We start from the raw sequence: 22,828 nt of genomic DNA, 5'->3' as shown, positions 1-22,828 counted from the left end.
GAACTGTTTTGGCAGCAATGCAACTAGTGATGGGATCTCCACCGAAGTATATTATTAGTAATGGCAATTATCTTTAATAAATTGTAGTACTCTCATAAATGTTATCTGCCAGTAATGTCACTATCCTAAATAAAATGTGCAGACAGCTTCAAAATCTATACTGTGTATTCTTTGCAGTGGGCAGAGCAGTAGTATGTATACGGTCCATACACACTGGGCGATTTTGACCAGCGTGTGCTCACCGATCATGGCTAAAATTGCTGGGCTGAAAAAGGCTCAGTGCATACCAGCAGATGAGGGGCCGGGCCAGTGATGATGCAAGAGCGCGCGCCAGCACTCACCACTCATCGCTGCCCCGTACACACTGGGTGGCTTTGGAACTGAAACCAGCTCAAAAGACTAAACTGAGCTGCTTTCAGCTAAAAGTGGCCCAGTGTGTATGGCCCTTTAAGAAGCATGCTAAAGACGGTTTATAGATGTTCCTCTTATAATGTGAATGCTCCTTGTAAACTCTTTTTTCTACTTTTGGTGTGTCCTTTCCGCAGATGTTAGCAGAAGAAAAGAATATCTCTGCACGCTATGCTGAGGAGCGGGACAGAGCCGAGGCTGAGGCTCGAGAGAAGGAAACAAAGACTCTATCACTGAGTCGAGCCCTGGAAGAAGCTCTTGATTTTAAGGATGAACTGGATAGACAGAACAAGTTACTGCGGGCAGAGATGGACGACCTAGTCAGCTCCAAGGATGATGTTGGCAAAAATGTAAGACCTTTATCATCTTATTTCCCTAAAATATTGTAACACGACTGAATGTCTAATGTCATTTAGTAACAATATGACTATGCAATTGTAGGTTCATGAGCTGGAGAGGGGAAAGAGAGCACTGGAGCAACAAGTCCAGGAAATGAAAACTCAGATAGAGGAACTGGAAGATGAGCTGCAGGCCATTGAAGATGGGAAACTCCGCCTGGAGGTCAATATGCAGGCGATGAAAGCCCAGTTTGACCGGGATCTCCAAAACCGTGATGACTCCAACGATGAAAAGAAGAAACTGCTGATCAAACAGGTAAAATAAATAGAAGCGTTTTGGGTGTAATGCTGTATTGATGCTGAGACCAGCTGCTGAAATCTACAACAATACATGTTCTAGGTGCGAGATCTAGAGGTGGAGCTGGATGAAGAAAGGAAGCAGAAAGCTCAGTTTATTGCTGCCAAGAAGAAAATGGAGATAGACCTTCAGGAGATGGAAAGCCAAATTGATTCTGCTAACAAGGGTCGTGACGAAGCAGTTAAGCAGCTGAAAAAACTACAGGTAAAATTAAATTGACATATTTTTGGGGAGATTTTAATTTGCATAATTAGACATATTTTCCTTTACAGGGCTATAAAGTGACCTTTCTGTTGACAAAACGGCAACAACGTTCCTACTGATTAAACTGTCTAATGCTGGGTGCACACTACATGATATGTGTACCCAGCGACTTCTTTAGCAGTGTAACATGCACTTGCTGATGGCGGCGGAGCGATGGTGGGGGGATCACTAGCAACATCCCCCAATTAAGCTGTATATATAGATGATGGGGATGTCGCTAACACTTTAGTGAATACACACTTGATCATTTTAATAATTTGTCATAACCAATGGTCGTTCTAGGCAAATTAGTTTAAAATATCGTCTAGTGTGTACGAATGATTAATGGTGATCCTTCCAATCCGCTTTGATCTGTCATTTTCAAACACATGACAGGAGCTGATTGGCTGTCGTACTATTTATCATTTGTAACGTGTGATAATAGGAATACCACTCATTGATAAATCTGCCCCATAGTTTGGTAAAAGGAAATATTTCCACATGTTTTTTATGCTCTAAACTCCATATACAAATGAAACCAGAGAAATAACCATGAGGTCTCATCTTACAGCTCCAGCTGAAGGAAGTATGGCGTGAAGTGGAGGAGACCCGCTCATCTCGGGAGGAAATGTTTATTCAATCTAGAGAAAATGAGAAGAGACTGAAAAGTCTGGAGGCAGAGCTTCTCCAGCTACAAGAGGTTTGTCTTGCAAGGGAAATAGGTCCAAGGCCAGTGTCACTCTGAAACCATGCATCACCATGAGACACATACTGTAGATGAGGAAGTAGGGTGGGAGTAGCCCCATAGCTGGGCACTAGGTGTGTGTGCCAAGGATTCGCTGTTGAGTGCCTGTCTAAGCTGAAAAGCTCTCACAAACTGAAGAAGGGTGCCACTGGGGAATGGGCATCCGTGAAATCCATAGTGGTATTAACACAGATGCCTCTAATGCTGTGTACACACGGTGCAATATGATTGCTAGCGATATATTGCCAGCAATCATATTGCTCAGTGTCTCCTTTTCATCAGCGATGAAAAGGAGACACTGCTACGGGGCGGAGGGGGAGTGCAGCAGTAGCAGACGCTGCTGCTGTCACTTTGAAGGGAGGAGGGAGGGAGCAGCGGCACGGGGCTGGGGAGATCAATGCTGATCTCCCCGGCACTGACCTCCGTGAAGGGAGGAGGGAGGGAGCAGCGGCACGGGGCTGGGGAGATCAATGCTGATCTCCCCAGCGCTGACCTCCGTGAAGGGAGGAGGGAGGGAGCAGCGGCACGGGGCTGGGGAGATCAATGCTGATCTCCCCGGGGCTGACCTCCGTGAAGGGAGGAGGGAGGGAGCAGCGGCACGGGGCTGGGGAGATCAATGCTGATCTCCCTGGCGCTGACCTCCGTGAAGGGAGGAGGGAGGGAGCAGCGGCACTGGGCTGGGGAGATCAATGCTGATCTCCCCGGCGCTGACCTCCCGGCACAGCGATCGCCGGGGAAAGCCGCTGGTCGCAGGAGCATGCTCCAGCGACCAGCGACCAGCAGGGAGTGCACACGGGAGCGCGCAGCTGGCGATTTATAAAAGTAAATTATTTAAATCTATACATGTGCATATGTTACATATAGTGTGAGGCTTTACCCTAGGCAGCATCTAGATACAGCATTATGTTTGTTCACATTACAGGACCTGGCAGCTGCGGAGAGAGCCAAGAGACAAGCGCAGCAGGAGAGAGATGACCTGGCTGATGAGCTGGCCAATGGCGTCAGTGGCAAGTACGTGTCTGAGACGTCCTTACTGAGGCTACTATGTTACATACCTCGAGTTCTGCTTTTCTTCTTTCTGTACTACGATAGTTACCCTTTGCCTGTTTTTTATAAATGTGTGTGTGTGTGTGTGTGTGTATATGTATATAAGCATCCTGGGTTCCCAATTTGACTTCTTAAGCATATTACCCCATGCTGCAATTGTATTGGCAGACTTAGATGTAGTAGAAAAGGAAGGAAGATTCTTCTTCCTCTAGGATAGATAGATAGATCGATAGATAGATGTGTTTCCTTATGGTTAACTGCATTGCACTAGTGGATCCTAGCTAGGGAATCCAATCCTGGGATTGGCTTCCATAATGAAATAAACGTCGGGCAATGCGGCCAAGAGCGAGGCGGGCGGTGCAGATGGAGGTGGCTGTGCGACCTGCGCACCATGGCCTCTGCCCATGTCACGTTGCGCAGAACAGCACAGCTGGGGACGGTAGAAGCTGGCAGCGTGTGCCCATGCACAATCCAATCCCGAAATCCTGGGATTGGAAACTCAGATCCCGTGATTGAAATCCTGGCAATTTTGGGGCCAAATCCCAGGATCCCGCTGATCCAGATCCCAGGATTGGCCATCCTAATCCTATTATATATTGTACTGTCATCACTACATGTGTAATATGCGGCAGGACAGGAGCAGGGCCAGATCAAGTGCCTATTGGGCCTGGAGCTGAATATGTACCAGGGTCTATTATGAGAAGTGGAGGAGGTGAGGCCAATGACATGTAGGCATGTAGAACCCATATACTATAACCCCAGTGTCTGCTCCAAATATATAACAGTACATTATTGCATACATGTGTAAATAACAATGGGATTTTAATACTTATGATTTGTGGGCGAGCATGTGGCCAGCCGGTGTCTGTCTGGTGATCATCATACTGTCTTGGTGTTGGGCCTATTTTTATGTGGAGGCCTGGAGCTACAGCTCCATCTGGCCCGGGCAGGAGCACCGCATGGGAAGTGTAGGTCTGCAGCACCATTATATTGTTTCCATGCTGAATAGCAGCATGAATATGCATGAAGCACAGTTTCCATGCAGCGCTCATGCTGAATTATTAAATAGATGAGTAGAACTATAAAATTGTGTGTGGGGTTTATATGTGCACTAGGAGTACAAAGGGAGAACAGATAGAAGATAGTATCGCGCTCAGAGATGTGATCAATACATGTCAAAGCGTGCAGTAATTAGGGGAAGCACAATTAATACATGCCATATATTCAAATCTATAGTAACACAAGTAGAACTGTAAGTAGGCGGCTGTGGCAGATGGCTGGTGAATGTGTACATGTATGAAGTCCTTCTGTCATTGTACTCATGAGTTCCGCTCCTGTAGATCTACTCTGCTGGATGAGAAACGTGCCCTGGAGGCAAGGATTGCTCAGCTGGAGGAGGAGCTGGATGAGGAGCAGAGTAACATGGAGCTGCTGAATGACCGATACAGGAAATACACTCTGCAGGTACCACCGCAGCACTAATACAGACAGGATGGGGGCGGCATGTGCCAGGCTGCGAGAGCGCCTCTACACTGGTCACTACAATGGCACCAGTAGTGGACTCTGTATTGCTTATGTGTAATGACAGTGTGGGGTCAGTTGAGTTAGGAAGGGAACAGAGGTCCTGGAGCACAGGCTTCTTTAACTCAGGATGCTGGTGGCCAATTAAAATGCAGCACCGGCTGGTGAGCCAATCAGAGCTCGTGTACCAGCAGCCTCTCTGATTGGCTGCCTGTACTCAAGCTCTGATTAGCTCAAAAGCCGGTGCAGCATTTCAATTGGCCGTCAGCACAATAGGTTGAGTAAGCCTGCGCTCCGGGACCTGCTTTGTTTGCGCTCTGAGCGCAGCGGAGGCAGTAGGGGGGGTTGCGGTGGGCAAAATTAGCTGCCTGGACCCGAGACAGCTGTACCCACAGCACCCCCCTATTGGAGGTGTATGTAGTATGTTTGGTGTGTGCAGTTATGCCGTTGTTAGTGTGATTCCTCACAGCACTGAGGTTTTTGCCACCATTCTCACCAAGGCCCTATCTGTGGGCTTCCTCATGGCGCCCTAGTTTAGATACAGTAACTTAGTCTTCACACTAGGCTGTTGTAGCAGGGCACCACAGCCTGCCTGATTTTTAAAGAGAAAATTGCACAGCCCTCCCTTGCCATGCTGTCATTGTGTGAATACAGTAGATGCTGTGCACATGCGCACAGCATCTATTCACATTAGGTGAAGAGTCTGAGGGGAAGCAGTGCTGGGCACGCCATCATCAGTGATGGCGGCCGGGTAAGCCCCCAATAGTGACTGGGCTGCATCCCGTCACCCTCCCTGGCGTGCACATGCTACCCCTGTGCCCTGCGCTTCCCACATCCTACCGGGACCACTAGTAATTGTGTACATGTGGTAAGGAATATAGATTGTAAGCTCCACTGGGGCAGAGTGTTGTGAAATGTCCAAATATTCTCTTTAAAATGCTGCACTGTATATGAGCCCTGTATAAATAACTGTTATCAGTATTCCTTAACTGAAGATAACAATGGCACAGATTATCTGCATGTAGGACCAGGGTCTGATTAAAGGTTCCAGGTGCCCTAGGCTAATACACATGTAGCTCCTCTTGTCCCTGAGCGCCCACGTGTGTGGGCGCTCAGGGACCCCCCACTCATACTGACCATACGCATGTGGTTCTGGTATAGTGCATCATCGGTGTCTAGATCAACAATCATGCGGTCGACCACTCTTGGTCGAACGTATCTAGTTAGACGCCTAAAGATAGTCAGTGTCTAGATGGACAGTAAGGAAAGTTATACACAAGTGTTAGATCAACAGTCTAAAGCAAAAAAAACATGAAAAAATTGTGTCGTCTTGTGACTGTCACATTCCTGTCGATCTAACGGTTGCGTCTAACTTTCGTTACTCTCCATCTAGACGCTATCAACTATCTTTAGACATCTAATAGACGCGTTCCACCAACTTCCTCTACTTTCCTAGGCTTTGCATGATATTTTGATTTGTGTTTCCACTGTTTTTAATAGTGGTTACAGTTATTTACTGTCTCTTTAAAGTGAAATGCCCATTTTAAGTATTCCATGAGAGATTCTGCAGCTGCACTGCTTGATGCTTCCTCTAGGTGGAGACCATGACCACAGAACTGGCCGCTGAGAGAAGCTTCTCCCAGAAGGCAGAGAATGCCCGTCAGCAGATGGAGAGACAGAACAAGGAACTCAAAGTGAAACTAAACGAGATGGATTCCACTATCAGGTCAAAGTACAAGATTGCCATCGCTTCCCTGGAGTCTAAAATCGCTCAGCTGGAGGAGCAGATGGAACAGGAATCAAAGTGAGTGAAGAATCTATTATTACAGTAAGAAATGGGGTGTCCTATTTGTAGGAAAATGACAAAAATCACTATTACTCATTTACAGGTTACTAATCACCAAATCTATTCATTTTAATCAAATTTATATAAGAATTCCTGATAAAAAAGGAAAGAAAACCCCCAAATGTTGTCCAATCATTGCACTCAGCGATTTGCCAACATTATGCATAGGACAGGGATAATATAATGGGCGGGATTCAATGCCACAGTGAGGGGGTTTTCTACGGTGAGAAAAAGCCATCCTCACCGCCAAACCCCTCACCGTATTCAACCTTAGGGATGAAATCCGTCAGAGGCCGGTGAGGATCCCCTTAAACGGCAAAGTTTGCAGCAAATGCAGCAAGTCCGCTGCATTTCACGGCGAGGCCTGTCATTTTAATAGGCACACTCGCCGTTTCCACCTCACGGAATAAAACCAGCGCGGTGGAAACAGCGAGTGAAGGGGAGGCAGTTAAATACTCTGACGGCGACATATTGGCACTGCTCGCCATCATAGTGCCCGAGCATCGCCATCAGAGCATTGAATACCCCTCAATATCACTGCTCTTATAGAGGCTGACTCGATCATGGCGACCACACCGGAAATAGACAAGTAAGGATTTGTTTTTCCATCTCACCAGGGAGCGTGTTTTGGCTAACAAATTGGTGCGACGTGCCGATAAGAGGCTGAAGGAGGTGCTCATACAGGTAGAAGAAGAGAGACGGAATGCCGATCAGTTTAAAGACCAGGTATAATCTAATCAATTGACTGACTGTAACCTAATGAATATGATATTCTATTTGATTCATCACATTTGCATATTTAAATAGCGTTCCAAGAGTAGAGAGGTTACAGTTATTAGTCTTCTGCATTTGCAGATGAATAAAAGGAAATGTATTACAGATGGGATACGTTCATTGGGTCGAATTGCTTTGGGCCGACCAATGAAGCTCGACAGGCCACTGAAATAGGTCGACATGGCTAAGATGGACACAAGCATTAGGTCGACAATGGGAAGGTCGTCAGTCACGTTTTTTTGGGGGGGGGTTTGTGCCGACAGGCGGTATTTCATGCGCTACCATGCACTACGGTGTGGTGGGAGAATTAAACTGTACCCAAAGAATGGTGAGTGCAGCGGTACACTTAGACGGTGCCGACATTATGGGCAAAAAGAACCGCGGAAAACTCATTTTGACTGTCGACCTTCCCATTGTCGATCTAATGCTTGTGTCGACCTCCCAACCCTGTCAACCTTAGCGATGTCAACCTAAGACCTATCGACCTTCAGTGGTGGACCCACTGAATGTCGACCTAAATATGGCCGACCCAGTGATGGATACCCCTACAGATGTGACCCAACACAATATTTCTACATTCGACCCAAATACCCTCCTCTACGCGCCAGGTCCTGTGCAGCTCGGCTTTTGCAGAACGTTGTTTTGGTGTGAACGTCAAAGCCCAATCACAATGCCGGGCAACTAAACGCCTTCACACTTCAGTGATATGTGTGTGCAAATAGCGCAGTCCCGCGAAGCAGCTTTGTTGCACTGCGAGTGAGACACAGACGTATGCAGAAGAAACGCTACGGCAATCAGCGCGGCTCGCTGGCTGCAGGTGTCGCACATGGCACGGCGTATTGTGACTACGTGTATGAGGACAAATCTGTAGTGAGTAATAGCAGCAACGCTTCACAGCCTCCATGAACGTTTATCACAGATCTGGCACTACTACAGGGCTTGGTAAATAAGTTGTCTCTTTTATAGCTTGAGAAAGCACACATCCGCATGAAGCAGCTGAAACGCCAGCTGGAGGAATCCGAGGAAGAGGCGTCAAGGGCCAACTCAAACCGCCGCCGGCTGCAGAGAGAGCTGGAAGATGTGACCGACACAGCAGAGTCCATGAACCGCGAGGTGACCACACTTAGGAGCCGGCTAAGGTAAGCTCAGTGACATTGTGGTTTGTGTAGGAGCAGTATCAGGCAGATTTATCTTCTCCGTCACTGAAGACCTGTCATTGGGATAGAGCAGAATATTGATAAGACGCACGTTAGTGTCGCCTTCAGTAAGCATTACAGTGACAGACTGTTTCTAAAGTTATGAACAATTACCCTTGCAGACTTTGGAATGTTTTTTAAACCAAACTTACAATTATAAATATAGTAATATATATATATATATATATATATATATATATATATATATATATATATATATATATATATATATATATATATATAGAATCCTGGTGTGATCCGGCACTCCTCTCTGTTGTGATAATTGCCCAGGTGCCTCCAAAAGTATAGGTAGAGGAGGAATAATAAGCAGCACTCAATGTACTGTATATGTGACAGATCATGGGCCCTTGAAGAAAATGCCAGTGGCGGCATTGAAACGTCGGGGCACCAGTCCATGACATTGATGTAAACTTGATTGATACTATTTAAATACAAGTTATTACGTGAGACAAGACCCTTTGAGTGCCGCTTATTATTCCTCCTCTCTCTATATATATATATATATATATATATATATATATATATATATACATATATATACATATAATATCCGTATGTTTAAATATGTGTACTAATCAGGCAAAAGGCTAAACTCCTAAAGCTGGCAGTCACTGTAATGTACAGTACAAAGTGGTTTCATGGTACAAATTATTCTGCCCAATGGAAGTTCCTCGCAGGACATTTAGGGCCTGATTCAGACATGTTTGCTAGGCTGCATATGCTCACAGCCTACCGAACAGGTAAGCGCCGCCCAGCCGAACGCCCGGCCCCCGCTGCTGCCCGAATCCTGTTGCGAGCATGCTAGGGGATGTGCACGTGCACACATCCCCTCGCATGTGGCCAAAAGCAGGAGAAATCATTCGATGGTTGCTGACCATCGAACGATTTCTTCTGCGTTCGCTCTGAAAAGTAAGTCCATCTGAATTGGGGGCGGGCGCTGACGTCATGTGATTTCAGCTGCCCGTCGCATGCAGGCATCGCCACACCTGTGTTCCCAGGGGAACGCCATGTGTTTTTATGGGGATGCCCGTACAACGCTGGGTGTTCCCCTGCTGCTGCCCGCCCCCGGACCTCCCTGTCCGGAGAACACGGCTGTGCAAACGAGTGTTAACTCGACGAAGCCGTTCGCTTCCGGGGTATGTGCATATTCACACATGTGCAAACCCCCACCATCGGTCACAGGGCAGAATTCGGACCCGTAATTTCCTGATTTATGAATAGTAACACAACTGGTGTCAATGTGATGTGTCATAGACTCTTCACAGGATATTAGCCAGCACAGGATAAGCCCCTTTATAATACATAACTCCCAAGTGTCCTGATTTCCAGGAGTAAAGAGGACGTTTCCTGCTTCCAAATGGGTGCAGTTCTGCAACCATTGTGTGTGTGTGGCATGTGGGCTGGGGTGTAACATGCTTTCCTCACTATTCCAAATAAGAATATTGGGAGGTGTGTAATAGTCACCGCAGGAACAATTGTGTAGTGGGGATGCAGTCAAAATCCCGACAGGGTCAAAATCCCGAATAGGTCTTAATGCCGACATTTAAAATCCTGCCAAGGACAAAATCCCGACATTTAAAATCCTGACATGGTCAAAATACCGACATTTAGAATGTACAGGTGAAACAGTCAACATGACTTTGTGTCGACAGGTCGCACGGTCGACATGGTTTTTTCACAGTTTTTTGACCCGACATGTGCCGACACGCGGTATTTCATGCCCTACCATCCACATGGGAGTGGTGAGAGAATAAAATAGTGTGCCGAGCACAGCGAGGCACCGTGAGTGATACGAGGGGCTGCGGTTCACTTCCAACTGTGTCCATGTCGACCCTGTCGACATTCGGGTAAAAAAACAATGAAAAAACCATGTCGACCTCGTGACCTGTCGACACAAATTCATGTTGACTGTTTCACCTGTACATTCTAAATGTCTGTGTTTTGACCATGTCAGTATTTTAAATGTCGGGATTTTGTCCTTGTCGGTATTATGACCCATTCGGGATTTTGACCTGTGTTGGGATTTTGACCGTTGGGATTTTATACCGAATCCGTGTAGTGGAACAACTAGAAATGACCGCAGACTTAGGGACCTATTTATTACACAGTAATAAGCCAAAAATCCAGAGAACGCTGAGGTTTCTCCAGAAAATTATCGCTTCACTTGTGAAATGTGCAGTATTGCGCATGGTTTAAACGCCGCCCGCACAAATGCCCCCCCACGCCAATTTTCCCCGCACGCATGCAAATGGATGTTTAGCATTAACATCCATTCGCAGCTTGCATGCCGGGATGGAAATCATTCGATGGTCGCCGACCATCGAATGATTTCTAAGGTGCACTCAAATGTAAGACATTGGTGTCGTAGATCTGCGGCTCCCTGTAGGTAAGCGGGCAGGCAGCTGACATCCGCTGACATCATCTGCCTGCCCCCCGGCGCTTGCGTCATCGCTGAATCACCATGGGAACAGACAGCGTTTTCATGGGAACACCCGTGAAATGCTGGGCGTTCCCATGGGTGCAGCCTGTCACCGCCGCCCCACACCCACACTGCTAGCACCAAGCAGCTGCGCATGCGCATAAATGCATATGCGCAGTCGCTAAACATTGCTCCCCCGTGCGAACGTGCGTGTAAGCAAATGGACCTGAATAGGGTCCTTTGTATATTATTAAAGGCTTAATTCAGGAAAAATCTGAGATTTCTCCAGCTGCCGTATGAGCGGTCCTCCGACCGCCACTTGCTGCAGAGACTGGAGGTAAAGCTGGGCTGGCAGATTTTTAAAGCGCATTGTACCATTGGCCAGTTGGCTATCGAGTCGCCTGGGTGCGTACCAAGCATCAGCGCCCGCGGGGAGAATGGCCACAACCCTGCAGATCATTCCTGCTCCCGTCCTGCGTAATAACATTGCTCTGATTCTTGAGAGCAATACGGAGACTACTTTTATCACACATTTTGTGTTTAGCCTTAATTCCGCATCTCATACCTTATACGGTATCCTCCTCATCATCGCGATTACACTACCTCCCTAATTCTACCGTAACCTGGCAACGGATCTACGATGTCGAGATCAACCATCACTTAGTCGAACCCGCCTAAAGACAGTCGACCGCGTCTAAATCAACAGTAGCGGAAGTTAGACTCCAGCGTTATAGCGACAGGAGCATGGTCAACGTCACATGGTCGAGTTTTTTGGTGCCGACTGACACAGGTCGACTTGGTTCATACTTTACTATCCAAGTGCACATATACAGTGTCCACGGGGACCCAAACTCATGTCAACCATGTGGCCGTCGACCGAGCTTCCGTCGCTTATATGTGGAAGTCTAAAGCTGGCCATACATCAGAAAGATATTGTACCCAATCATACAATCTCAATTGATTGTAAGATGGATTGTATGCAGATTGTGTGCTCATCTTGTGTACACAATCATACAATCAATCATAAGATGGATTGTATGACTGATTGTATGATGGATTGTATGCAGATTGTGTGCACATCTTGTGTACAAAATCATGCAGCAGATGGATTGTATGACTGATCATATGATCGATTGTGTGTAGATTGTGTGTCCAAAAACCACCAAGGACTGCCGGGGATTTCAAGGGAAATTGTACACAATCATGAGTGCAATCGATCTTAAGATCGATCTTTCTGATGTATGGCCAGCTTAACTTTTGTTACTGTGGATCTAGACGCGGTCAACTATGTTTAGGCGTCTAAGTAGACGGGTACGACTAAGGGCGGCCGACCATAAAATGGTCGTTCTGGTCTGGACAGCATCGATCCGCTTTACCATAACCAATTCTACTACTATTGGTAAAGGGCAGGGGAGTATCTGCGGACAGTGACGGGGTCATCTCTGTACATTCCGCACATGTTCTCACATCATAGCGGCCCCGTGGTAGCCAACGCTCGGAGATGAATCCTAGTGCACTGCTGCTCTCTGTAACCTTAACGGCTATTCTCTTTTCTTCTATCATTTCTCTCCTGTCTTCTCCTTATAACAGCAAGTTAGAGCGACACCAACGCAAGTATGTGTATGTGCATGCCCCTTTTGTGCGAGAGATCCTTTGCTTTGACGGCTGCATTAATGTTGGCATACACAAGTACCCAGCCAGAGTCTATGCCGCACATTGAGCTGTACGAGACTACATAATGAAGGACATTGCTTTCTGGCTTTCTTTCTTTATCTTGCTGCACCATGGTCTATATCTAATTAGTTCAACAAATAACTATTGCAAACCTTATACTCATTTAGCTGCATACCTGTACAGTGCAGTTACCGTATCATAGCAACCAACCACACACTCCCATGTGACCAGTCCCGTATCCCTAATACAGTCACAAGCTTAGCAACACGAAGACAGCACTTCTGCTTTTATAAACAATTGTTTGTTTATTCGTATTCACAGCCAAAGTACAGGTCCAGCTGTGATTTTGGCAGGAATAATAGACTATATTATATATATAATATATATATATATATATATATATATATATATATATATATATATATTTATCCCTGATTTATTTGTAATAGTTGGAGCAGTGCCAAGTGATCATTAAAAGCACCCAGGCCACACAGAACCACACTGGTTCATATAGGTGTGCATGGGTCTTACTGAAGGCTATCTCTGTTATACAACCATTTTGCAGCCTGTAAGTCTTCTTTCAGCCCTTTCCATAATTATCTGTAACAAAAAAAACTGGAAAGACAATAAAATCTCAAATTACATTTTTTGAACTATTCCATGTTATTTATATCTATATACGGTATATATTAAAGGCAAACTACTTCTCGCCTCCTATGAGGTGAAGTACCGCCAGTGACCACCACTAGAGGCCACTGGATGGACCAAATTAATCCTTAATAGAAAGTGAAAGCAAAATGATCTGTTTCAAACTTGCTGGATGTGAAGACTTTAGAGACTAAGCCGCCATATTGACAGGCTTCTAACTAGTAACGTACTAATTGTGTAATGTGCAGTAGCGCCATGTACAACAAAGTGTTCTACATTAGTGTTACAGCAAATACATATCTCTCCGCTTCAGAAGTGAGTGGTTCTCTTACTAAGTACACGTTACACGTGTGATCGTTCATGCATCACTTGGGCATGGTGGCAGTGGCTGCTGTGTATATCCAATGCTTCACAGACCCATGTAAAACACCCCTTGCTATGCAGCACCCCCTGCTATGCAGACCTGCCATGACCAGTACATATGTTCCCTCTTTCCCAATGCAGGACCCAGCCCTGAAATTGGGACTGGTCTTCCTTCACTGGGACGGGATACGGTCGGTTAGTCGACCTAAAGATGGTCGACTGTCATTAGGTCGACACTACTAGGTTGACATACTGCAAGGTATCCGAGGTGATGCAGTGAACTTAATCCTGTGTCCATGTCGACTGTGATGAAATTCCGGGCAAAAAACTGTGAAAAACTCTATGTCGACCTTTTGACTGTCGACCTAGACCATGTTGACCGAATGCTTGTGTTAACCTAATGACCTGTCAACCGTGTCCCATGTCGACCTACACCCATGTCAACCTTGCAGTTTGTCAACCTAGTGGTGTCGACCTAAGGACTGTCGACAATCTTTAGCTCGACCATACAATCCATACCCACTGGGACCGTATGCCAGCAGTTTTTGCTACTTACGTCTTCAAAGATGCAATCACACCCTGTACATTTTATATGTATCTTAATGTATGATCCACTTGTTCCTGCAGCTTATCTAATAGCGGAACATTGCTTTTTAATTTACATAAAGACTTGAGTGACTTAAATGTGAGAGATTGCAGCATTTTGGATGTAAGACATAATTATTTGCAGTGCTTTGATCTGAAGTGTTAATTAACATGATTCCAAATAAATAACACACTGATTCTTTGCTGTTTTCTTCCATCTAACTCCATCCCCTAATCTCTGGCATGTCTTGGCTGTGTCTCCCTGTTCTGTGCCGTCCCTGTCTTATGTCTGACAATTATGTGTCTCTTCATAGCCGCTTACACCGCAAAAGAAAATAAAAACATGTCCAAGTTTATTACAGTCCAGGTGCTGCTGATCTCCCAGTGCACAAAGGAATCCCTGTCTGACAGTCAGAGATGTTATGCCACTGACTGTTACAGCAGGACCCCTCCTGGGCAGAGCTATTAATGAGGAATAGCAGTGCACAGAGAGCCGCCTGTGCTTCAACCTGCTGACTTATCAATATCCATGCCTTGATGTGTACGGGCCCTCAGGTTTCCTTATGTTAACCATTTTACACAACCACATATGGGCTAAGAAAGTACAGGCTGTGTTTTCATAATGAATTATGCGTTCATCTTCTTATTCACTTGTAATACTAATTTATTATCCATCCGACTCCCTAAAAGTGAAAGAACCATTTGATAGTGTTGTGGGCTACATATTTGTAACTTTCATGTGTTTCTGTGGTGTATTTATTTGATGCATTAACCAGCAGTAAAGTGTCAGCTGTGTGTGGTCCAATTGTTCATATTATGCCACATTGCAGTGCCCCCAGCTCACATTATGTCACATTATGTCACATGGTACCGCTAGTTCATTTTATGCCACATTGTAGTGCCAGCACTTCACATTATGTCACATGATGCCGCTAGCTCATATCATGCCACATTGCAATGCCCCAGTTTACATTAAATCAGATTGTGCCGCTAGGTCATGTTATGCCACATTGCAGTCGCATTATGCCACATTGCAGAGCACCCAATTACCATTATGACACCTTGACCTCCAGTTAATATTTTGCCACATTGCAGTGCCCCCAGTTCACATTATGTCACATGGTGCCGCAAGGTCTGATTATCAAACAATGTAGTGCACCCAATTTACATTATGCCACATGGTGCCCCTTTTACTTATTAGCAGGTGCTTGCTTACCTTGATTCTTGACCTTCTGTTTCCTTCTATCCCTTGGGGTTGAGCACTAAATTTGTTGCACAAGATCCACTGCGAAGTGGTGGGATAGTATAGAGGGAAGTGTACAATTATTTGTGTATTTTAATACACTGTATTGGATGCACAAATACAGGCTTGTAGGTGTGCCCTGGGTTGGTAGTAAATTATTAAGGTGTAATTGATAAAACCAGTGCTTGTGGTTCCATTCATAAAATATGTGGACAAACGGAAGCAAATCCTGTACCACACCACATAACTGACCCTATAAACACAATTTACTTAATTATATACTATAATAAGATACCTTTGGCCTAGGGGTGCCATAATTAAAATTCTAATACTCTAGGATGCCTCGATTCAAAAATCTTTGGAAACCTCTGCAGTAATATCATGGCTAGTATTTTGTAGACTGTGCCTTTCTCTATTTAATACTGTGTCAGCTGTACTTACTGATGATGATGCGTGATCATCAAGCAATAAGTTTGCAATCAATATAAAAATATAGCATTATTGTTCTTCACTTGTCCCAGTCCAATTAAATGCCAACATTTGTCTTTTTAAATCAAGTACGTTTTTTATTGAACTTTTCAAAAAGGATAAAAAAAATTTGAGACAATTGAAAGGAGATATCTGTACAACAGCTGATCAATGAAACATCACCATATAAAGGATTGAAGAAAAATGGAAAGGAACAGAGCATGGGGGTGACAATAGAGCAGAGAGAACGGAAGGAGAGGGGAGAGTAAGAGGAGGAAAGAAAAGTGGAAAAGGCTTAAGACGGGATATTAGGTGCAGGCGAGACTGAGATCAGCTATCCCACAGTTTGTGCCTTTCTACAGTCATTAGCCCAACGTCAGGATCCCGACTGCCCAGACTCAGACAGCATGGGGAGCGCAACAGAGCCCCTTGCAGGTTCGCTGCACTTGTCACGCTGCGGGCACAGCGGCTCGCTAACTCGCCACCTATTCTATTCTCCCTCTATGGGGGTCGTGGATCCCCACGAGGGAGAATAGCGGGTGACCGTCGGGCACCCGTCTGTCGGAGTTTTGACAGTCGTGATCCCGACGTCGGGTAAATGACTGTTGGGATCCCGGCTGTCAGGACCGCGTCCGGCAGCCAAAATGGCCTACCACTTCTAGTTAGCAGGGATATCCAGAGTCAACCACCATCATGCAGTAATGTCCAGCATACACAATTCCAGGACATAACTGTACATAGTAACATTAATATGTTTCTTAAGGTCAAGCCAGGTAGGCATGAGCTTGGGTCAGCAGAGGGAAGCGTATACCTAATACCTTAATACTCACATAATAAGTCATGAATGCCGGGCTAAGCCTGAAGCATAAAAATCACAGTGACACAATCAGATATCCGAGCTGAAGCACATCAGAATAAGATGCATTAAACCAGACCTCTGTGGTGTCTGGTTACCATCTTGAATACATTACTACAGCCCATGACAGTAAGGGCAACGTCTTCTATGAACGTATTTTTTGTTTGAATTGAGCAGTAACCGGTAGAATGTTGTGTGAAGCAAAGTCCACTGGGTTGGAGGAAATAGAAACAATGAGGATGGGTCCATTGTAGTGTTGTCTATTATTCTTGTTTGTTACAAGGTAACTAATAATATGTGGTGCAAAAAAAAAGCTTAAGGGATGGATAGATGATTTCATATATGGGTTTAACCAACGCATATAGCACATATATACTAACAGGACTCATTGAAGCAAGGCAGGGGGGCAATTACCTGAAGCAGCATTTCGGGATTGGCTAAAGTCTGACCCAGGTGCATTCTTGGGAGAACGTCAGTGCCACTCAATGATGTGTATGTGCCATGGTACCCTTATAGTTGGAAAAGTTATATGTGGTAGCTATCTTTAATAACAAAATCTTTGTCCTTTCTCATGTATTTAAATATGCCTCTTTACGTTGTATTTTCTTTGACTTTTAGGAGGGCACCTCTTCAATTCACCACACGAACCATCCGTCAAGTCTACCAACTAGAAGCTGTTTCCGACGAGGAACCTGACGCACACAGCGGAGAGCCATCAGCCAATCATCAGCCCCAACCGCAGCAAGAGACCCCACACAACTAGAAGCGGTGAAACTTCCTCCTGTCCCCCGTGAACCCGAAGGACAGACTCGTTCTACAGAAACAACTGGAATGATACACCACTTAACATAGTCTAGAGACTGCTTTTGCCAATTTAAACGACTTTTGAAAGAGTGACTCACACACTCCATATGAGTGCATTTAATCCTTTGTCTTCTCCTCTCAGCCATGAATCTCACAGAGCACTTTATATTGGATGAACTCAAGTTTTGGCAAAATGTGGGCGTACCTATATAGGAAACTAAATGGAGTCATTTGAGACACATTGGTATTGGAATATATGCATATCTGTAATGGAGGCACCAGTGGTTTTAGCATCATTACAACAGGGTTAATAGAATAGCGTCAACTATAAACCGAATTCCAATGACTTCCATTAAATATTGTTTTTACCTTCTCTATACGATGTACAACTCAGATCAGGCTATAATTCAAAACATGTTGTCCAGTTCGGGGATATAAAAATCACCTTTCACACTAAGTACATGTGCCCATATCATATAAACATACTATATATGTATTGAGTATTGGGCTTGGTTTGATAACCATACATACATTAATATACCAATCTCATGCCCATTCCAGGTAACACTACACTTATGCTTCCGCGTTCATTCCTTCAGTTACTGGTGTACAGGACTGGTTTATGTCCCTGTCTATTGTATTGCATCCCTATAACATAAATCTGTATTCCCAGACTCTAGCGCTCCAGTTCTGCTTATGCCCTACGCATTGTACATGCTGCCCAAGTATGTCACAGGTTTTTTTTATACCTGATCAGGTGTAGTCTTTGGCAAGAGTTTTACAGATAGAGGCAGCTAATATATTGTAATAGAATTACTATGACTATTACCATCTGGATTTTATCAGAATGGCTACCCAGGTGTCCACACTTCTCACATAGCTAAGTGCTTCTCTATCTATCAGTCATTCTTATTAGATCCAGACACTGCTCGATGAATGCTACAGTACGTCTCATTTAACGGTATGGACACTGTATTTCTAAGCCATGTCGTATTCTTATTTTGTTCTTGAATGTCGGGAGGGCCCATGTGTTTCCCTGCCTAGGGTTCTCATTGGTAGGACGACCGATAAGAGCTTCTTCATTGGTGCCTTAGTGACATTCAGTATTGACAAGTCCCGAAACAGCCAACAGCCTTGCGCTGAAAGCGGTTTTCTATTTTAATGTGTGTTTTAATAAGGCGAACAGAAAAAAAGTGGGCAAATAGTGGTACTTTAATTTATAGAACATTGGTTCGTACTCTGCCATTCTAGAACCTCTTCACTTTTACATGTGTGTAGGTGGCAATGTGGCGGTTACGTGATAGCAAGGATACAGGAGTAGCTCTACCGCACTGTTATTTATCTATTGATATTCCTGCCGTGATATGGCTTCATTGCAGGCCGTGTTGGCGCCAGATCACAAGAGCTAAACCTGATGAACTTTTGCTTGGTGTCTCTTAGATGAGATCAGGATTGGTGGAGAATGCAGTCAGTGCGATCAGCCATACTTATTGTACACATACAGAGGTCACCTATACTACTTGTCTCTCTACCAGCCGAGCTGCATAGAGAGCTTAGAGCGACACTATAGTGAGTGTATAAGGACAAACACTTCTCATTGGAACATATATATTTTGGAAATTTAGTTTGCTTTTGGCACCTGAATTGAGACCTCAGTTATTTGTAAAGGCAAATCTAGCCTCCACAACACTCAGTCAGTATTTAAGAATATCGCTACATGGGTTCTGGTGGTCATTTGTTAGGGGATAGCATAATTGTTAAATGCTCAGAGAGAACTCACCGACCAATCAGCTTCAGGTATTTGCAGAATAAGTTGGAAAAATTACAGTTATGAGCAGATTGGTCAGTACTTTCTGCGTGATTCTGGCTTGTTCGGAAAGGGCCCCATTTTCGATGGTGGGGGTGTCGGAACACAGGCGGGTCGATGCCTGCTGTGGGCGGGCAACTGACGTCATCACCCATCCCCATTTCCACGATCTGCGGAGGAAATAAAAGTTAGTGACTTTTATTTCCTAATGGGAGAGAGAAATCATTCGATGGTGAGTGACCATCGAATGATTTATCTCCCCTTCGGGCGCAAGCGAGGGGATGTGTTCTTGTACACAACCCCTCGCATGCTATAGAAGGGATGCGGGCGGTGCTGACATGTTCGCTAGTCTGCGATTATACGCAGCCTAGTGAACAGTTCTGAATGCGGCCCTTTAACTCTCTCCAAGCTTTGATAAATCTCCCGCATGGTCAGCGATGCATCTTACTGGTACACAACATTAATGGCATACAGCGTTATCACACACTGGATTTTCTTATGATTTGGAAATAAATCATGTGCTAGTGAGCTATGTGGCATGAATCGCTAAGTTTAATACAATACCAACACCGTTTAATAGTATTCAGGAGTATGCAATGCACATCCATACTTCACTCGTCCGTGCTGGCTGTCCCGCGGCAGAGACTATGGTATGTACGCATATGTATCAGCATGAGTTTCATGTCCGTTCTTAAAAATCAGTCTTATATTTTTCTGTCAATGGAAATGATAAAATTTATTTTTAAAAATTGTTTAAGGCAGTTTTCATTTTCTTTTTTTTTTTTTTGTTTTCTTTAATTCGTTTGTGCTTTTTTTTATAATGAAATAAGAGGTGTGTAATTAATCGACAAGAAAAATGTACGAGCTTCCTATGAAAATCTCGCTCTCCTGTTAAATCTCAAGCCACATCTCTGTTGAAGGAAAGGTTATATGGCTTTTATTAAAATGTCATTCTTTTTCCTTTATGCTGTGACTTTGTTGTACTTGGCACTAAGCTATCGTTTACCGTGTTTATTGTTCAATATATCGTACAGTGTTTTGTCCACTTTATAGATTCCGGTGTCGGCAAATATTCTTTTACTTTTTGTTTTACCTTGTGTGAAAAAAAAACACACCTACATTGTCAAATGCAGAGGCAGAACTCTGGGAGGCAATGGAGTCATCTGCCGCCGGGCTCCAGCTCCCAAGGGGGCACCTCTCCTCCCTTGCGAGTTTAAATCAGTTAATTGAAAGCCATCAATATAACATCTGTGGCAATATATATCTGATCTCTCTCTCTTGCTATTGAGTGATATATAAAGAAGGGGGCACCTATATATATATATCTTGCCTCCGGGTCACTTGGACGAACTTACGCCACTGGTCAAATGGAAAGAAAAAAATACACTATGATGACTTGAAACGGAACCATATCACTTAAAAACATATCTATAAAAATGAAAGTAGTTCCCTATGCCAGTGGTTCCTAAACTTTATTGAATCATGGCACCCTAGAGAGGTGGTTTCCGAACCTGGTCCTCAAGTACCAGCAGCATTGCTTGTTTCCAGGTCTCTACACAGAATTACAAGTGAAATAATTAGCTCCACCTGTGGATTTTTTTAAATGTGTCTCAATAATGAGTGCATCTGGGCACCTGCTGGGTTACCTGGAAAATGGACACAGTTGGGGGTCCTTGGTTGGAAACCACTGCTCTAGAGTATCCCAAAAAAATGTCATGGCACCCCTAGGCCTAATGTTTATTATTGAGTAATTCAGGAAAAAATAGTAAATGTGTTAAGGTGCCCATACACGCACCGATCCCGGCGGTGCGATCTGTGCTTTGAGGTGCGCACTCCCGCGGGCATCTCATCGCACAGTACAAAAAGTATGTGCTGCACATACTTTTTGTACTTGCTTTTCAGCGCATCGCATTGCATGCACAAGACATGCAATGCGATGCTATTTTAGCCCAGAACGCATGCTGGGATCGGTGCGTGTATGGGCACCTTCATACTGTATGTCAGCCTTATGGGGCCTACACATGGGGAGATTTTGCTAAGGGATGCTAGATCACGCAGCAAGATCGATCAGCACACAGTGCTGCACAGCGACATGTGCTGAGCGATCTGTCAGGGCCAGTGTTCTCTGGTGAGAACACTAGCCCTGACTGGCGATCATTAGGGTCGGTTATGTGGTGAGGGACAGGAGTTTCTACTGTTTGTCATATACTGTATGTTATGATTGGCAGCCACAAGTGCTAGTTTTACATGGCCTATAAATAATTTAAAATGGTCCGGGGCCACCAACCCAGTGCACCCTTGCAAATGTTCTCAGGCACCTATGGGTGCCACTGCACACAGTTTAGGAGCCACTGCACTATGGAATATCATTAGTGAACCATATCGCTAACGATATTACTCCCAGGCAAACGATATAGCGCTAAAACATGAACAATATAATTAACGCTCTCGTTCATTGGTGTCACCCAGCCCCACGCCGAACATGCAGTTGCTGATTTGACTGCACATCAGATGACAGGGGGGTGAGTTTAAGGATTCATGAGAGTGTGCATCGTTAATGATATAGTGGGAACAGTTGTCATATGATACGATATGATGACGATATGTCATTAGCAATATACTTACGTGCATATCGTTAACAAATATCAGATACTTTGTACCTAGCTTAAGCGACATGTATGCCTAGAAGTTATAAGTAATTGATCGCCTTTGAGTGATATTGTTATGACAGTTCCCAGTTTGCAGATACAGGGATGCTGTGCGGTGTATGGTATGAGTAAAGCAAATTCCACCATCAAAGCTTTTCCTCTGATTGGCTGAGCTGCTGGAGCATATACAGCAGCAGCCAGTTTATTTGCTTAACTCAAGTCAGGGACTTTAAAGGGTTTTCCATAGAAACCAGATATTGTCATGTGGGGAAGTAGTTATGTTGTGAGCTGCTCTGACAAGAAAATGTGAAATACTTTCACCTCTTATTACAATATAGCTAGAAATATTGGTACTTGTGTATTACCACAGCGCCCAAGTTTCTTACGTACGGCACCATAGGAAAATCGCATCGCATGGGCCATTGTAACGGCCGTGCGATGTGATCCGATTTTCCTATGTAATGTATTCAGTGCTCTTTTATTGATATTGTATAGGGTGTACAATGCCATTAGGTATACAATAATGACATACAATGAGGTTTTAGGCACACACCCCCCCCCCCTCCCTCCTCCCCACACTATCCACGCCACCCCAAAGCATGGAGAGCGGCGGCGGAACACGTCCTCTGTCCTTTTCATACCCCTACTATCCACATTGGCGTGGAGTTGATTTTATATAGTGTGGTGAGGGCAGCGAGCCCCGTGAGGGGACGCGGATTACTTTACATGTATTCCGCGTCCCCTCGCAGGGCTCGGTGGCACACTGCTCTCGCCACACTATATAAAATCAACTCCACGTCGACGTGGATAGTAGGG

General features: G+C 44.8%; 1 protein-coding gene across 8 annotated transcripts in view; it reads left to right on the top strand.

Moving 5' to 3' along the window:
- Positions 1 to 20,329, top strand: part of LOC146042515 (myosin-10-like) — a 191,511-nt gene extending 171,182 nt beyond the window's left edge. For 5 of the 8 annotated variants that reach the window (XM_083162556.1, XM_083162558.1, XM_083162554.1 and 2 more), the window contains 11 exons: positions 546 to 758; positions 850 to 1,062; positions 1,147 to 1,308; positions 1,919 to 2,047; positions 3,015 to 3,103; positions 4,480 to 4,603; positions 6,256 to 6,464; positions 7,124 to 7,232; positions 8,247 to 8,419; positions 12,507 to 12,530; positions 17,372 to 20,329. In XM_083162556.1, the coding sequence (XP_083018682.1) occupies positions 546 to 758; positions 850 to 1,062; positions 1,147 to 1,308; positions 1,919 to 2,047; positions 3,015 to 3,103; positions 4,480 to 4,603; positions 6,256 to 6,464; positions 7,124 to 7,232; positions 8,247 to 8,419; positions 12,507 to 12,530; positions 17,372 to 17,516 (1,590 nt within the window). In that variant the 3' untranslated portion in view covers positions 17,517 to 20,329. The remainder of the gene's footprint in view (positions 1 to 545; positions 759 to 849; positions 1,063 to 1,146; positions 1,309 to 1,918; positions 2,048 to 3,014; positions 3,104 to 4,479; positions 4,604 to 6,255; positions 6,465 to 7,123; positions 7,233 to 8,246; positions 8,420 to 12,506; positions 12,531 to 17,371) is intronic. The other 3 variants (XM_083162557.1, XM_083162561.1, XM_083162560.1) reach the window with 1 other exon arrangement.
- Positions 20,330 to 22,828: the final 2,499 nt, after the last annotated feature.

The sequence above is a fragment of the Crinia signifera genome, chromosome 19, assembly GCF_055691185.1.
Source record: "Crinia signifera chromosome 19, ASM5569118v1, whole genome shotgun sequence".
Classification (NCBI taxonomy): Eukaryota; Metazoa; Chordata; class Amphibia; order Anura; family Myobatrachidae; genus Crinia; species Crinia signifera.
This window is presented reverse-complemented; position numbering and strand designations above follow the sequence as displayed.